At 44.2% G+C, this 15,737-nt stretch overlaps 1 protein-coding gene across 6 annotated transcripts in view; it reads left to right on the top strand.

Moving 5' to 3' along the window:
• The window catches only part of LMBR1 (limb development membrane protein 1), a 122,399-nt gene that overhangs the window by 65,727 nt on the left and 40,935 nt on the right, over nt 1-15,737 (top strand). For all 6 annotated transcript variants that reach the window (XR_006727641.2, XM_074366654.1, XM_074366653.1 and 3 more), the window contains 4 exons: nt 3,234-3,360; nt 3,822-3,890; nt 4,908-4,972; nt 8,781-8,853. Coding sequence is in view for 5 of the 6 variants with exons in the window: in XM_074366654.1 (XP_074222755.1) it covers nt 3,234-3,360; nt 3,822-3,890; nt 4,908-4,972; nt 8,781-8,853 (334 nt within the window). In the remaining variant the exon portion in view is untranslated. The remainder of the gene's footprint in view (nt 1-3,233; nt 3,361-3,821; nt 3,891-4,907; nt 4,973-8,780; nt 8,854-15,737) is intronic.

A 15,737-nucleotide genomic window follows, 5' to 3' on the forward strand; every position in this document is an offset into this window, starting at 1 on the left:
GGAGTTTGTCTGGAACTCAGGGTGGCAGGAGATATGAGAACTTGTTACGAACTGGGTGCTCATATCATCAAGAAAGATGGGGTTATATCTTCTTGGTCTTTACGTGGTAGGTGGCAAAGATGGGAAGAGTGACAAGCTGATATTAGAAGATGGTATAAAATTAATTGAGAAACACAAATGATATGTGAATTTCCAAGCCTTGGAGATTCCAAACACAAAGGCAACGATTTGCACTATTACAGTTACCCTCACTAAGCACCAGACATTGAGCTCAGCATGTTGCATATATTAACTCATTTGGTCCTTACGACAACCCCATGAGGTAGGGGTGTTATTAATAAACTCATTCTACAAAGGAGGAAACTGAGGCACAGTGGTGTTTAGTCATTTGCCCAGAGCTACCAACACCAGTTGGTCCATGACAGAAACAGGATTTGGACTCAAGCAGTCTGCTCCTAGAGTCGGGGCTCTTAACTAGCTTATTATACTGTCTGTCTCGTAAACTGAGCTTGGAGATTTTAAAAAAGCCATTCTTACGGGTGCCAAACTCTTGGATGTTTGTCATTTTAAGAAAAAAATTGAAAATTAAAAGCAACATTAGTTTGTTTTTATATTGCTTACTTCATACACATCCACTGTAGAAAATTGGGAAAATATAACAAAGCACGAAGTATACAAGAGAAAGAGTTGCTCATAACCATAGTCCTAGATAGCACAGGAGCTGGCTGTGCGGGACTCGTGGCTCCACTGTCACAAAAAACGCCTTCCTGCTTTTGCTTGGCTGGAGGGCGGTCCCACGCCCTGTCACAGCTCTGCCCTGGCACATCTCCTGCCTGCCTGCAGCCCGGGTGAGGGGGCTCGCTGCCAGGCCCAGGGGGGCTTCTTCCAGCCCTGAACCCAACCTGTGTGGGCCTTGGTTTGCTCTTCCCAGAAAGCCGTGTGAGCTTTCCACTCTTGTCGCCCAGAGCTGAGCGGAACGTGTCCCAGTACTTGCATCTGCCAGACCTGTGGGTGCTGGTTGTAGACATGAGACTCCTGGGTCAGAGACTGAGGGCTCCATCACTCGGCGTGCAAGCGCAGGAGCCTCCGGTTCCTGTCAGCTCCCCAGGACCCCAGCCCCTTGGGGTCGGTGCGGCCCAGGTGGAAGCTGGCCCAGGGTGGGCTGGTGTCGCAGCTGAGAGAGCCCGCTGTTCAGGGAGCCCACTTCAGCGTAATGGGCTGCAAGCAAGCCGTGGGGGACCTTGGCTTCCATATCGTGCGGTCTGCAGACCTGCTTCTGCTTCTGAGACACCGTCCCTGTCTTCCAAGGCTGTTTGCTGCATAGATCTCCTTGAAAAGACAGTCCGGAAAAGGGCTGCCCCTGCCTCCACTGGTGAGGCCACCCGGGGTGGGGGGGGCACTGCCTTCCGACGCGGAGTAGCCGTCTAGAGGAAAAGAAATGTAACTGCCGGGAAACATTGCTTACCAGGATATCAGCGGAAGTGTGTGACTCCTATTGGTGAGCTTGTCCCCAAATTTATTATCATTGTAACACTTATTGTTACATTATTATCGTTGCTTCATGTAATAGTTACGACACGTGGTAGCAAAACGCAGGTGTTTGGGACATCAGGTCTCAGGTGGGTCCCAGCAGCGCGCCTGTTCGTATAATACACGGCACACTGTTGCGCTCGCACATCGCCCTTCAGATTTTGGCGGTGTCTCAGAGCTCGAGGGTTCCGATGGGCTGCTTGTGGGCAGGCGGGACTCAGAGGCAGGAAAAGACAAAGCTGAGAGGGTGTCATACACTTGAGAGCCCGCTCTTTCTGTTTTACTTACAAGCTTTTCAGGTAATGTTTAATGTAACTAAAAGGTTCTTGCTCAGAAAGGAAAAGAAGAAGAGTCAGTGTTAAGAGGTGGTGGTGTTTGGTGGAGCCTCCCAGGCAGTGTGAAAGTTGGGAAGTGCGGGTTCGGAGAGTTGCTCAGGGAGGTGGCGCTGTGTTTTCAGCCGTGTGCCTCGTGGCTGCTCCGTCTCACATGAGTAATGGCTCCTGGGAGATCCACGTGTTAGGTGAGTACCGGCTGTTGTCTCTGGCTTGCCGGCATCCCTGGCTGTGAGCACGTACGGGGCACTGACTCTCACTTTTGAGGACACATGTTAACCTGCCAAGGGCTGCCCAGTGGTCAGAAATGGCCACTTCAACCCTGAGTCACCATTTAGGGCTGGGTCCGCTTGGCTGTGGTTTTAGGACAGTGCCTTTCCTATTGAATTTGAGGAACTGGGGTGCTGTGATTTAGTGCAACCCATTTCTTTCGTTCAGAAATTAGAATATAATATTAAGGGCAAAATTGAAATAAGTGTATGTTTTAGATTTTTATTTATAACTCATGTCTTTAAACTTTTTAATTTGGAAAGAAAGATCACTTGATTTATTGGGAAATGTGGATATACTTACAATTTTGTTTGTTGTGTTAGATGTTGTAAATTCGTGCATTACAGTAGAAATTATCAACATGAATCTTTACATTTAGGTACAGATTCAATCTTTTGGTGACTTTTCAGGAATATGAGAAAGTTTCGTTTTTGTTTTTATTTTTGCCTTGTTCGGTAGGTTTCAAGTTGAAGTCTGGTCTCTAGTTTTGTCCTGAGGGCAGAATTTGTTTTATATTTAAAACAGAATTGTACATAATCTTTCCTCATTGTAGTCGAGCCTCACGGATTTAATGAAAATTCTATCTAAAGTGGAGAAGGGGCTGATACTTGGTTGATCTGCGCGGTTTCCAGCGCTGGGTTACCTGGAGAAGTTCTCGGACCGCGCACTAAGGGGCCCCGGCGGCTGCGGGGCACCGCTCCGCACGGGCTCTGTGCCCTCCCCAGGTCGGGGCGGTCCCGCCGCCCTTTGGCAGTGTGCCTTGCTTAGCCTTCTAGTCCCTTGATTAGAGTCACAGGTGAAAATTTGTTAATCTGCAGTCTTGGTGGAAAGTGTTAGGAAAGTAATTAATTGTTTAAAATAGTTCTGCAAGATGTTTTTATGAATTTTTGGTACTTTCTTCAAAGCTTGATGGTATTTTACATAATTTTGAAAACAAAAGTCAGTCTAAACATTACAAACTGTAAACATTTAGTGTTTTTTGTCCTGCTAATAAATATAAATTTCCTCCCCTTCTAAAGGATTTTTATGCTTTCATATAGACAGAGACCTAATTGCTCATGAGATGAAATAAAACATTAAAATTATGTCTTTATTTTTCAGGGAATCCGAGCCCGAATTTTAGAAACCCTGGTCATGCTTATTCTTCTTGCCTTGCTTATTCTTGGGATGGTGTGGGTGGCCTCTGCCCTCGTTGACAATGACGCTGCCAGTATGGAGTCTTTATATGGTACCATCACCCTGTTTAAATCAGTTTCTCTAGTGGTGACTCTGGTATGGGGTATAATTACACATGCACTTTTTAGAACATTTTAATAATGTTTTGTATGGTTATCCTTGTTAATTTACAAAATTAAAAAGACTTTAGACATGTTTAAGAAAAGAGATGAATGTTTGTGTGTTTCGTGCATGCAAAAAAAGCAAGCAACTTTTCAGACTTTTTTTTCCCTTCGGTTAATTGGTTTCTGTTCTTAAAATTCCATGGAGGCTGATTTTCTCCCTCCAAACAGGTTTTGTAAAAGGGTTATTTCCTGTTCTTCTAGTTTAGATCTTTTTATTGTACAATTTAGAAATTATATGGTTTAGTAGACTCAGGCAATTATGATGTTTACTATACATTAATGTATAGTCAGTCTCTATCTTAATGTACAGTATTTTGGATGTACTAAAATATATTTACATTTTTAATAGATCTCTGGGAGTTCTACCTACCTTATTTGTACTCCTGTATATCATTGATGGGGTGTTTGTTACTTCTCTGTGAGTATATTTCTGGCATAGTATTGATGGCAAAGTAGAGTTGTTCTGTGTTCTAGAAAATTATGGGGAAGCTTTCTGATGAGATTCCTTAATAGCTTGGAGATTTGTTTAAAAGCTGTCCCCTAACTTTTTTTTTATGTTCAAGGTAAATTTTGGTAAATTGAAACCTTGAAATAATAAGATAGTTTAGTTTATCTCTAAGGAAAGCCTCTTCCACAGAGTTGGAAAGAGAGAGGGGGAGGCGGGATAGAGAGAGATATGGTCGGGGGAGAGATGGAGAGATGATGAGGGGAAAGATGGTGGGGGGAGAGATGTGGGGAGAGATGGTGGGGGGAGAGATGGAGAGAGAGATGGTGAGAGGGAGAGATGGAGAGAGAGATCGTGAGAGGGAGAGATGGTGAAGGGGAGAGATGGTGGGGGGAGAGATGGAGAGAGAGAGGCGAGAGAGGCAGATATGCATGCATGCATGCACACGTGCCCACTGTCACAATACTAGCTTCTGCTTTTGAACGGTAATGGTAGAATTCTGTATGTCTTTTTTTGTTTTCCAAAACTTTTTCAGTTTTACTTGAGGTATCAGAACATATCTCAGATGTTATAAGCAGATAAATGCGGGTTAAAAAGATTTGAAATTATAGTTGTCACTTTCAGATATTCTTGTCTGGTACTCAGTTCAATTAGTACTTGAAATTTAGTCTGTTCTCTATTTGGTTTTCTTTAATTTATTTTAAGTGAAAATACTTATTATTATTCAGCTACTAAAGTCTTGCATGTCCCATGCCTCCTTTTAGTCTCCATGCATCTTTCCTTAAATACCAGAAAGCCCGTCCTCCGCACACCAGCCCTCTGGCTCCTTTAATGGTGACGCTGAAGAGTCCTCTGCCAAAACAGGGAGAGACCCTAGATTTGAAACAAGCGTTTTCTTACGGCAGTAGCCTTTGAGTTTGCTTTGTTTTTCAGACTAGTGGTTTGTCTGACTCTGAAGTAAATGTCTCTGTTGGTGATCTCATTCTGCAGTGTGCACTCCAGTTGGCCTCTCCCGCATGTTCACAGTAATGGGGCAGCTCTTGGTGAAGCCAGCAGTAAGTATGTCGTGGCACATCACTTTGTTTGTTACATAAACATTTTTACATGTGAACATCTGTTAGGTTCTCAACTGACATTCAGAAGCACAAGAATTTTGTGTGTTTATGATCCAAATGGTTAGTTTTTATTTTCATCTTTTTCATCTTTGGAAACCAAATTTGTTTTTGCTCTTAAAATGCTAACTATAGGCATTCAAGTAAAAATTCTTCTAGCAAATTTTAAGACAAAATTTACAGAAATTTACAGTATTTTAGGCATCCATTATTGTATATCAAATAGTAATAACTTTATTATGTTTCAAGGTTTACCATACATATTCTTTGATTTACAAAGCAGTTATTTTTCTGAAAATTCATCTGTATCTTACATCTTGATTAATTGAATTTTACCTTTCTCTTTAATCTCAGAAATATTGTATATTCATTTTAAAATAATTTTCACTTGGTAGTAGTTTTGATGATTTGTCCCTAAGTTACTTTGGCCTCTAGTTATTTTGTCAAATATTTAGTAATATGAAAATAATTCTTACCTGTATCTGGGGAATTTGTCACATTATGTTTATGGAACCTCATTGCCTAGAAACTCATGTCTAAACTGTTCACGTGTTATAAGGCCTCTCACAACCTGTCCCACACTGAATTTACCCCTCTCCCCCTCCCCATTGACTCTGATTCCAGTCAGTCCCACTACTGACTTGCTGTGCTCAGAGACAGCTGGCTGCACTCCTTACCCAGGCACATCCAGCGTCTGTCTCCCGCCAGTGCTTCTTACCTGCTTCAGCCACCTGACAGCCTCCTGAAGGCCCAGCTCTGCTATCAGCTGTGTTCACTACCTGTCTGTGAACCTTGCCTCATTTCTCCTTTAAGCCAAAATAATTAAGCTCCTTTCTCTGCATTTCTCATATTCCCCTTTGTTGGTCTGTCACTGGTGGTGCTTATTAAGTTGTTATGATTACATGTTGGTCTTCCCTATCAGGGTGATTCATCAAGGGGAAAAACTAAGAAATTTCGTAGTAGACATTCTTTTAGTAAATGCTAAATTTTGAAAGTTTTAAAAAATATTTTCTTTTTAAATTAAATGGATGTTTTATCTGCTGTATAAATATGAACACACTCAAATGTAATACACACATTGCTATTAAATCTTGAAATTTACTCCCCTCTTAAGGAGGTTTTGTGACACTGTATTCATTTAATTTCTTCTTAATCCTCTGGATTTTTTGTTTGTTTGTTTGTCTCTGTGTTTCCATTTTCTGCCCCCTAAAATAGGCAGATGTTTACAGTTCTGTCCTTGGTCTAAAGTTGCTCTGCTCTGTCTTCCTGACCACCTCTGCCACTTGCACATCACTTCTAAATGTCTACTGCTAGAGAGAAGACAGTGAAAACAAACGACAGTGTACTTTAAGTGCCGCAATTCCCTGAGGAACTGAAAACTCAACATGCATGCAAAAGCCAAATGACTTCTTTCTCTCCCTCCCCAAGCTTTTCTCCCAAACTTATCTGTTATTAACAAGATCTTTAAGACTTGGTTATCTTTGCCTCTTTTCTTGTTGCTAACATCCAATAATAATGGTTATTTATTCAGTAATTGAGTGTATGCTGTATGCTTGTGCTAAGTACTTTATTTACACGTATAATTTTATTGAATCCTGATGACAAACCCATAAGTTAGGTGATGGTGTTCTTATTTATGGTTGAATTATCTGCGATTCAGGGAGCTCATGTAACTTGTCCAAGATCACAGACATGAGAGGATGAGGCCAGGTTTGAACCCAGAGGCTGTTTTCAGAGCCTGGGCTCTGGACCAGTGTGTCCTCCTCCAGAGATATTGAGCCACTTCACTGCTGAGTGTACTCTGTACCTTTCCACCTGTATGTTTTGCTTGTCATTTTCTTTGATTGAAATGCCTTTCCTCTTTTTGGTAAATAAAGCTGCAAGTAAGATGCCACTACCATCAAAAACATTTGCCTAAACGTTTTTCTTCCCAAATAGAAGTTGGGAATCTTTCTGCCTCTGCAACTTTTGTAACATTTTAACTTCAGCTTTGACATTGATTGCAATCCTATAGTTATTATTCTTTTGGATTCGTTGTATCTCTCCTGGACACTAGAATATAAGCTGTTTGAGATCAAGGACTGTGTCTGGCCCATATTCAGGTCCATCAGCCGAGAGTGGCCAAGAGCACAGGCATGGCCAGCAGGTAACTTTCCTCTGCCGGACCTTTCTTGGCATTTACAAGGCTGGGTTGAGGGCAGTCTGTGCTTCACAGGGTCTCTGCAGAGACAAGGGGTGATGCACGAAGCCCTGAGCAGGAGCGTCTGTGCGCTCCTCACTCACTCGCTCACTCACACCAACACGTCCCTGCGGTGGTGAGTCATTATTGGGCGGTTTGCACAGCAAGAGGAAATCCTTTTGTATGTGTTGGACCTTGAGGAACGTAAAAACTGGCAGTTGTGATCCAAACACTAGAAAGTGGTGAGGACACTGATGGGGAAGGAGCTTCGGACCATGGCCCACAAAGGCGAGGTCCCCGCTTTCCTCCTGCGCAGAGTCTGTCTCGGGCGACTCGGCCCCGCCCCCCGCCCCCAGCCGAGGCTCGCGATGGGCCCTGTTCTCTCCCACGCGGGGCGGCCCTCCCTGGGGCCCCGCTGGAGGCTTTCTTCCCAGCCCCCCACCCTGCTCACAGGACGGGCCTTGTATGTAATTATTTTTTTGTGTGTTTTTATTTATTCTTATTCTATTATTTTATTTTGTTTTCAGCTCTAGGTCATAGGAGATTATCAGTATTTGTTGAAATACTGGGAATTATTGGATCACTTTAAATAAATTTTATATAAATTCCAAAAATTTGATACCTAATAGGGGTTGCATGAGTGAGACTCCTTTTTCTGAAAATGCCTCATTACGGAGCTGGAAGGATAACATATACAGGGTTTCCATCCTTCTGTTTTGTCTATCAGTTCCTCACAGTGTGCTGTTTTGCGGAGGATGGGTAGTTCTGGGTTGAATGGTAACAGGACGTTAGTATCAGCTCTGGGCCCCTTCCACATTTCTTTCCAGGGCTGAAGGATACTTAGGGCTGTCTCACGAAGGACAGCTGTATTGATAAAGCTGGACTTAGACAGGTTTTAGGGTTCATCAGTTTTAAAGACAGTGCAGATCGCATTCCATGTAATTGGTTATTGATCGGTGGCTTTTTGGTTGTTTTTTCAGGAGTGTTTGTGTTACAGCAGTGAATGGTGTGTTTGTCAGCAGACTCTTTCTCCAGGGTTCTTTCTATGGGATGATTTTGGTAATTCCAGTGTTAATATTTCTGGGAACTTTTTAGTATATAAAGATGATATAAATGGAAAGTATTGATGGTAGTGATTTAGTTTTTGGATTTCTTATTTTAAACATTCTGCAGGTTAGTATGGATGAGAAACCAGTGTTGGACTGGGTGATCTGTTCCTTCCAGCTCTAAAATATCGGCTTGGGCATAAAGAGAGATTACTGTATTTAGCTTTTCGGATGTTTAGAATTCATACATTGGTTTGCCGTTGAGAGAGTTGCAGAGTTCTTTCTTTAACCCTTTGATAGCCTGAAAAAAATCCAATTTGTATGTACGTAGATACTCAGCTTATGATGTATTTAGTTATATGCTAAGAAATTTCTACTTAATTTGCAAATAGATTAGTTTGAGCATTTTTATTTCAGATTCCTAGTAACTTGAATGGTTCTCTAAATTATTAGCCAAGTAGCTTTCAATATTCTCACTATCACTATTTTTGTAATGTATTATTCAGCAGTTGATCTTTAAATTTAGATTCTCGAAGACCTGGATGAACAAATTTATATGATTACCCTAGAGGAAGAAGCACTCCAGAGACGACTAAATGGTGCGTATATGTCTAAATGACCAGGATAAAAATTATTTAATTTAAAAAAGACAGATAATTGAGAGGAGAAATACAGGCTTCTCAGTACCTTGTGCTGTTCCATGGGGTCAAGACGTAAGAGTGATATGTAACCTTCCTGGGGGAAGAAAGTTTTGCCGAGGACCAGTGGCTCTTTGGTAAAGTTCCCGTCTCTCCCTGACTGAAATTAGCTGTAATCTGGCAGCATCAGTTCAGTTCCAAGACACTGGCCACTAAGAAGTATCCTTCCGTTAGTTTATTTTAGGCATTATTACTTGTAGTTACTGAGGTTTTGCAGATTTGCATGTTATCTTAGTGACTATATTCTCTCAACTTTATTTCTCTCCTGAGGTCTCAAATTTATGGTAGAAAGCAGTGTTTCTCTTACACCAAGGTGCCAAGTTAGACTCTGTTGTACTTAGGAACTCTGTTGTTACCTGAGGGTGCTGTTCATTTTCAGGTGATAACAGAGTAAGCATGTGAAAGATTTTAAAATTTAATTTTTAATTACTGATCATTTTTGGGTTCCAATGGTGAATCAATGAAGAAAAGAGTAATGACAGTTTAAATTTAAATTAAATTAAAAGAGAAATGACATAGTAAATTTTTAAACATTTTATATAAGTGATATTTACCCTGCACTCTTTTCTCCTACAAACTTTTTTTTTTTAATGTTAAAAACCTACCGTCAAGGTATAAAATGGAAGGTTACTTTAACTCTGAAATATTGAGAAATAGGAAGAAATATACCTACTTTCTTCAGTTACAAATAGTGAATTTAAATCATCAACCCAAAAGCGTTGATAACATTTAGAGCTTTGTTCTTAGATCAAAGAACTTCACATTGTATCTATTCTAGAGAATTCCTGTCAGTTAGTACTGTACACGTTGATGCTAGTAACTTTTAGACTGGAACTGCATGTATCTTTTATCTTTCTAGCTTTATGAAAGCTACTTTAACATCTAAATATCTAAACCTATTTAATTTAGGAATTAAAAATTTAATCAATATTGTCAGCTTTATAATACTTCATTAAAGTAGCAAATATTACAACGAATGTGTCATATTTAAGTAATCATGCTGTTGTGTGATAAACATACCTGAATCATAGAGAATAGGTGTCCGGCTGCCTCCTGCAGAGGGGGTAATGCTTCAGCCTAGGTGTATACTCTTCCATCTTACAGCCAGGAGGCTGCCGTCTAGGAAGGGTAAAATATAGTGCCCTATGAATTAAAGACTTTCAATGAAGTCTCATCAAGACAGACCCCAAAATACAGCCTTTTCTCACTTTGCCCTTCCACAGTGGGACAAAAGTCCCTCCAGAATCTTTCTAGGTCCTCTGGCTCCTCAAATCAAAAGTGATTTGTTGTATCTAAAAAAATTGAAGAGGAAATACTTGCCAGAAGTCTAAAGTATCATAAAATGAGGCCAAGCCAAACTAAACAAAACACCCCGACTAGCACAGAAATGTGGTTTGGAGAGGATTAAGGATGGCATGATAACTGGCGCTGAGTGTCATTTTATTTCCTGCCGTTCTGGTGAGCCGTGCTGCTCTGGTAGCACCATGGGCTGGTCCGCGTGCAAAATGATAGGCTTGTCACATAAAGGCTCCCACGGCCAACGGAACATTCTGACTAATGCAGACTAGGACTGTGAGCTTCAGCAGAGGACATTTATCAGTGTGTGCAGAGGGGGTACAAGCTGGGACAAAGCAGTGCTGTGTGGCTTGCTGTTTTTTAAGGAAGTGTAAATCATGGGGGGTTAGTAATGGAAATCATCCCCTGGGTTTTATTTCATTGAGTATTTTGTCCACTATGTTTTGCTGTAACAGTTATTTTATATTTTACATTATTTTTTGAAATGCAGTTTGAATTTTTTTACTCTGGGCTATTAAAAAAATTGCAGACTGACTAGAATGAAAGATTTTTTTTTTTTAAATGCAGATGATAGCGGTGATTTACTCCGGAATGTGTGGTGGTGTTTTGCTGATGGTACATGATGGTACAGGGAGTGAGCTTTCTTGGTCCGTGTGGGCTGTGACGCCTGTCACGTGACTCTCTGGAGGCATCTGCATGGTCTGCTCTGAGCCCAGCTCTGCAGTTATCTGGAAATCATGGCACTGCATACGAAGAGGTGCTTTGCTGGAGGAGTAACACTGCTTTTTTCCTGGAAGATGAGACGGCTTGTGGTAGTTCCCGTATTGCTGGAGTTGCATTGTCACGCCTGGTGTTTGAGCTGTCAGTGTAGCTTTCGGTGGAGTCCTGCCTGTGACTTCTCCATTGTTCCTGGCTGATACTTAATGGTGCTGGAGGGTTTGTTCTCGTTAATATTACTGTTATTTCATGAAGTACAGTAACGAAATAAAGCGCGCCTGCATGCTGTTACAGTGTAAGGCAGTGTCCTCAAGAAGCCATTGTGTTACCAGTCTGCTCCACTCTTTCTTCTCCCTTTTCTGTTTGCTGCACATCTTCTTCTAAGCACCAGCCATCGTGTAGTTGAATTTAGAACCTGAGTCTCAAGATCATAGACAAGTTAACTGAAGAAGAGGAAGAGAAAGGATGAGAATCTGTGGAGATTGTATCCAGCACTGAAAGACTTGAAGAAAAGCACTAGAGGGAAGGAGCTGAACGTGTTCCTGGAGCGGGAGGGAGCCCGAGCCCTGCGTCCGGTTGAGACCACCAGTCCCTGGCGCTCACATCACCGTGGCAGGAGTCAGGTGACGTCCCCAGAGCTCCCTGCCCCCTCCCGCCCCAGCACTTGAGCCTCTCAGGAATAATGGCTTCATTTTGCCCTCTTCCCCTTTCGACAGCCAGCTGAGGAGCCCAGAATACCCAGGTCTTTGCATCGTGGGCTCTCTGTTCCCCGTGTCCCAATTCTGGCCCAGTTTCCCACTGAAGAACCTTGGTTCTCCCAGCACCCCTGGCTCTTCTGGAACCACCACCACCCCACCCCACCCCGCCCACCTTGGGTAGGAGCTCTGTTTTCCCTCATCCCTTTCTACTCCTCCTGGAGTTTGGGTGGGGTCCTCTTGTTCTCTTTCAGGCACATTGAATCTCCTGTCTTTAGACCTTGACCTGATGGATTTCTTATCCCCTTTCCAGTTCCTGTCCCCTCCAGGCTCTTCCTGCTCCTTCGTGGGGGATGTGGTTTTATGTCCGCATTTGTGATCATCCTCTCTGCTGCAACACCTGTCGAAGTTCTCAGTGGTTTCAGGGTCCCTGTGGTGACCTGGCAGTCTGGGGAGCTCGCTGACCTCTCCTGGTGATCTCCCCCAGCTGTTACTGCTGCGGCTGTAGCTCAGGCCTCATCATTAGCAGCAACTTGAGTTCTGCATAATCTCAGATCAGTCATCCCCCTCTCCATCTCTGATTTTTCCCGCTCACTCCCCGCAGCTCTTCAGTATTGAGACTTAACGTGCCATTTGTTTATCCTAATAACTTTTCACTGCCTTTCCTCTTGCATTTCCTTCATACTCTTGCTTCGTCACACTTTAAATTCCTGGGCCGGTGTTACCGTCTGTCCCTTGCGCGCACTCCCGGTCCCTTTCCCTCTCACCGTACTGCCCTCGTGCCTGGCCACGCTCACCCAGCCTTGCTTGTATCCAACCCTGGGCGTCCCCTGCACTCACCTCTGTCCAGCCACCTGACCATGACTGCCCGGCCTCGCTTGACATGTGTGACCTACATTCTCCTGGATGTCTGTTAGAGCTTCTCTTTTCTCGAACCTTCTTCACTGTCACTCTCAGCTGATAGCTTTGCTTCCTGTTTTCTTAAGAAAATAGAAGCAATTATGACAAAGATGTTCTCAAGCTTTTTCCTTTGTGTTGATTCACCTCCATGCAGCTGCCCCTGCTTGGGCTGCCTTTTCTCCTTAACCTCTGGCTGGACTGTCCCTGCTTCTGGTTGAGGTCCCCTCCCCTGCCACACTGGGTTCTGTCCCTTCTCACCAGTTCCACGACAGACCTTCAGCCATTCTACCATCTCTCATGGAGAATCACTTCTCACCTGCTGGATCCCTTCCGTCAGCTAGAGAAGTACAGTGAGTCTTCTCAACAGAATGAAAGTATGAAGGAAAGAGAGGAAGGAAGGCGGGGTCGACAAAAAACTAATCAGCTGATCTAAGAAAGAAATGGAAAGTTTTATTCCAACCAAATTGCGACTTATAACCTGGGAATAGCCTCTCGGGTAGCTCCGAGGACCACTCCTCCCATTAGAGGTCAAAGCACAGTTATATACATTTTTGAGACAGAGGGCTGTACGTTAAATGAGGTATTATTGACAGTTCATACATCCCAGACCTACGGAGTGAGTAGTGGTTAGTGGGTCATCGTGGCCCCTTACCAGGTTAGGAAGGAGGGTTATCTCCTGCGGAGCTGTCTTATTGGTGCCAAGAGGGTGTTGCTGTTTACAGCTGAGCAGGTGTTTCTGTCGATGGGGAGGTTTGGTCGGTGTGCAGCGTGGATGCACGGTGCCCGGTGAGGGGGGAGAGGAGGCCTGAGGACAGAGAGAACTTTCAGGTTAAAACTTTCCTTGACTTGCCTTAGATGACACATCTTCGTTTCATCCAAAGGAAGGAAAACGAGTCAGTCTGTCCTGACCACCTACCAGCTTGCTGCCTCATTGCTTCCTCCCTTTAGAGCAGAACCCACCAGGGTTGTACTCTCGCTGGTGTCCTTTCTGTGCTTCGCTTTGGCTTTGAGCTCGTCCTTGCCTCCGTGACTCTCCCGAGATACTGTCATCAGGTTGGCCGTGACCTCATAGTCCTCATCTACACTCCTTTCCCCTTGAGATATTTGTATTCCGCTTGGTTTTCAGTTCACTGCACTTCCTTTGTCCTTCTGCTTGGCGGGTTGCTCCTTCTCAGTCCGCTTGGCTGGCTTTTCTCCGTGCCCACTGCTTCTTCACACTGGCACGCCTCGTGCCTCCTCCGGTTCTGTCTTCTGGCTGCTCAGCTGTAGCCACCACCCATGTACTGCCACCCTCCCGCCGTCTGCCGCGCTCCTGCTGGCGTGTCTAGTCAGCACCTAGAATGGATCTCGTCCCGAATCCACTCATCCTGCTGCTGTGTCAGGGGCCCCATCCCGCGTCCCTTTTGGCGGCAGACTCATTCTTCCAGTGCTCAGGCCGATGCCTTTGAGTCTCTTTCTCTTAATTCCTGTGTGGATTTCTTCAGCCAGGCTGCTGGCTTTAGCTCCTGAGTATCTCCAGCATCTGACCATGCCTCCCCACTTGAACTGTCACCACTCTGGTCTGAGTAACAGTCACCTCTTGGTTAGATTTTGTAGTTTCCTGTTGGCCTCCATGCATCTGTCTTTGGTCTTGAAAGTCAGAGAGAGCACTTGAACATGTGAGTCAGACCTGACTTGTTTGCTCAGTATCCTCCAGTGGCGTCCTGTTTCCACAAGAACAAAAGCCGGGGTCCTTCCAGAGGCTCCCCTCTGTGCCTCCTGCACGTCTGACTTCCTCCCCTGCAGGCTCCTTGCTGTTCTCCCCTCACGCGCCTGTCCTGCCTCTGCCTCCTGCCTTCAGGTCCTCACCCGCCGGTCCCCTCCTCGGCGGGTTGTCCCTGGGGCTGTGATTTAACACTGCAGGCCCACCTCACCCGGCACTTGCCCCCCTGGTTCCTGCTTTATTATTTCCACTCGCTGACATACTGTTTCACTTTTCATGTATTGCCCACTTTTCCACCTCGAACAGGAATGCTGCAGGGCAGGGATTGTTGCAGGGCAGGGATTGTTGCTTGTTTTCTTCCTGATCCTCTGACGTTGCTAGGCACATGGTGGGTTGGTAGTAAGCATTTGTTGCGTGTGTAAATGGTTGGATAAAAAACCATGCACAGTGGAGAGCTGTCGTTTTACCATCGACTGAAGAAGGAAGGAGTAAAATTTGGTGATAGGATCAAAGACAGTCGCGTGGAAAGAGTATTTAGGAAAGCCCAGCAGAGACCTCTGGAGTCGAGCCAGGGTTGAGGGGCTGGAGGGCTGTGTGTGCTGGGTGGTGGAGAAGCAGAAGTCTGGTGATTTCCCCTGTTGTTAAGCCATGAAGTATGAGCAATCACGAGCCACTTCTGCTCCAGGACCCCCGAAGACTAGCCCAGCAGGAAGTCCCATTGCATTAATCGTGGTAGGAAATCTTTCGTGATTCCTCCCCAGGATTAAGATGCATATATCATTAGCGTGTTTAAATGTCTAGGTGGTGCAACAACATTAACTGAAATAATTAGCTTTCGTGTGTGTATAGCCTATGGCTGTACTGGGTAACTTTAGAAGTGCCATAATGAATAGGAATTATTTTTTGTTGTTTAAGTTCAAAACCCTCACAGTTCTTTTAATGTAATTTATTTAAAAATATTACAGCCTTTGAACTTAATGATTCAATTCAGTTTTGGTGGGTCCTGTTTTCATCTTCACACAAGAAGTTAGTCTATCGCTTTTGGCAGCAGTTACTTCCCTGCTTCATTCTAATGTTTTTTAAAGCTTTTCTGTTGCAGTTTGTAGAATTCTTTATTCTTAAGAGCACGGAAGATGGACTTGTTTCATTTTTGCTGCGTGCCCGTTGCAACACCTTTGTATTCTGAAAGGTAAAGGATTGAAGTAAACAACACATCCCACTTTTCCATGGAGCTTAGTGACCTGCCCGAAGCGTTCTGTCGCCATCAGTCCTTGAGTCTTGCTGTTTGTAACCAAGCTCAGATTGCCAGGCAGCCCTATGGTGATGCCACGTTTAGGGCGGCACCCTGCTGTGCTGGTCTTGGCGGGGTGGCATCCTGTCGGAGGGTTCCCGTCGTCCCGGGCAGGGCGATTAGCTGCGTGGTTGCTTTCGCGTAGTAACACCCTGAACAGCGTAACGGAGCTCGCGTTGGTTTT

This window comes from Camelus bactrianus, chromosome 7 (genome assembly GCF_048773025.1).
Source record: "Camelus bactrianus isolate YW-2024 breed Bactrian camel chromosome 7, ASM4877302v1, whole genome shotgun sequence".
Taxonomy (NCBI): domain Eukaryota; kingdom Metazoa; phylum Chordata; class Mammalia; order Artiodactyla; family Camelidae; genus Camelus; species Camelus bactrianus.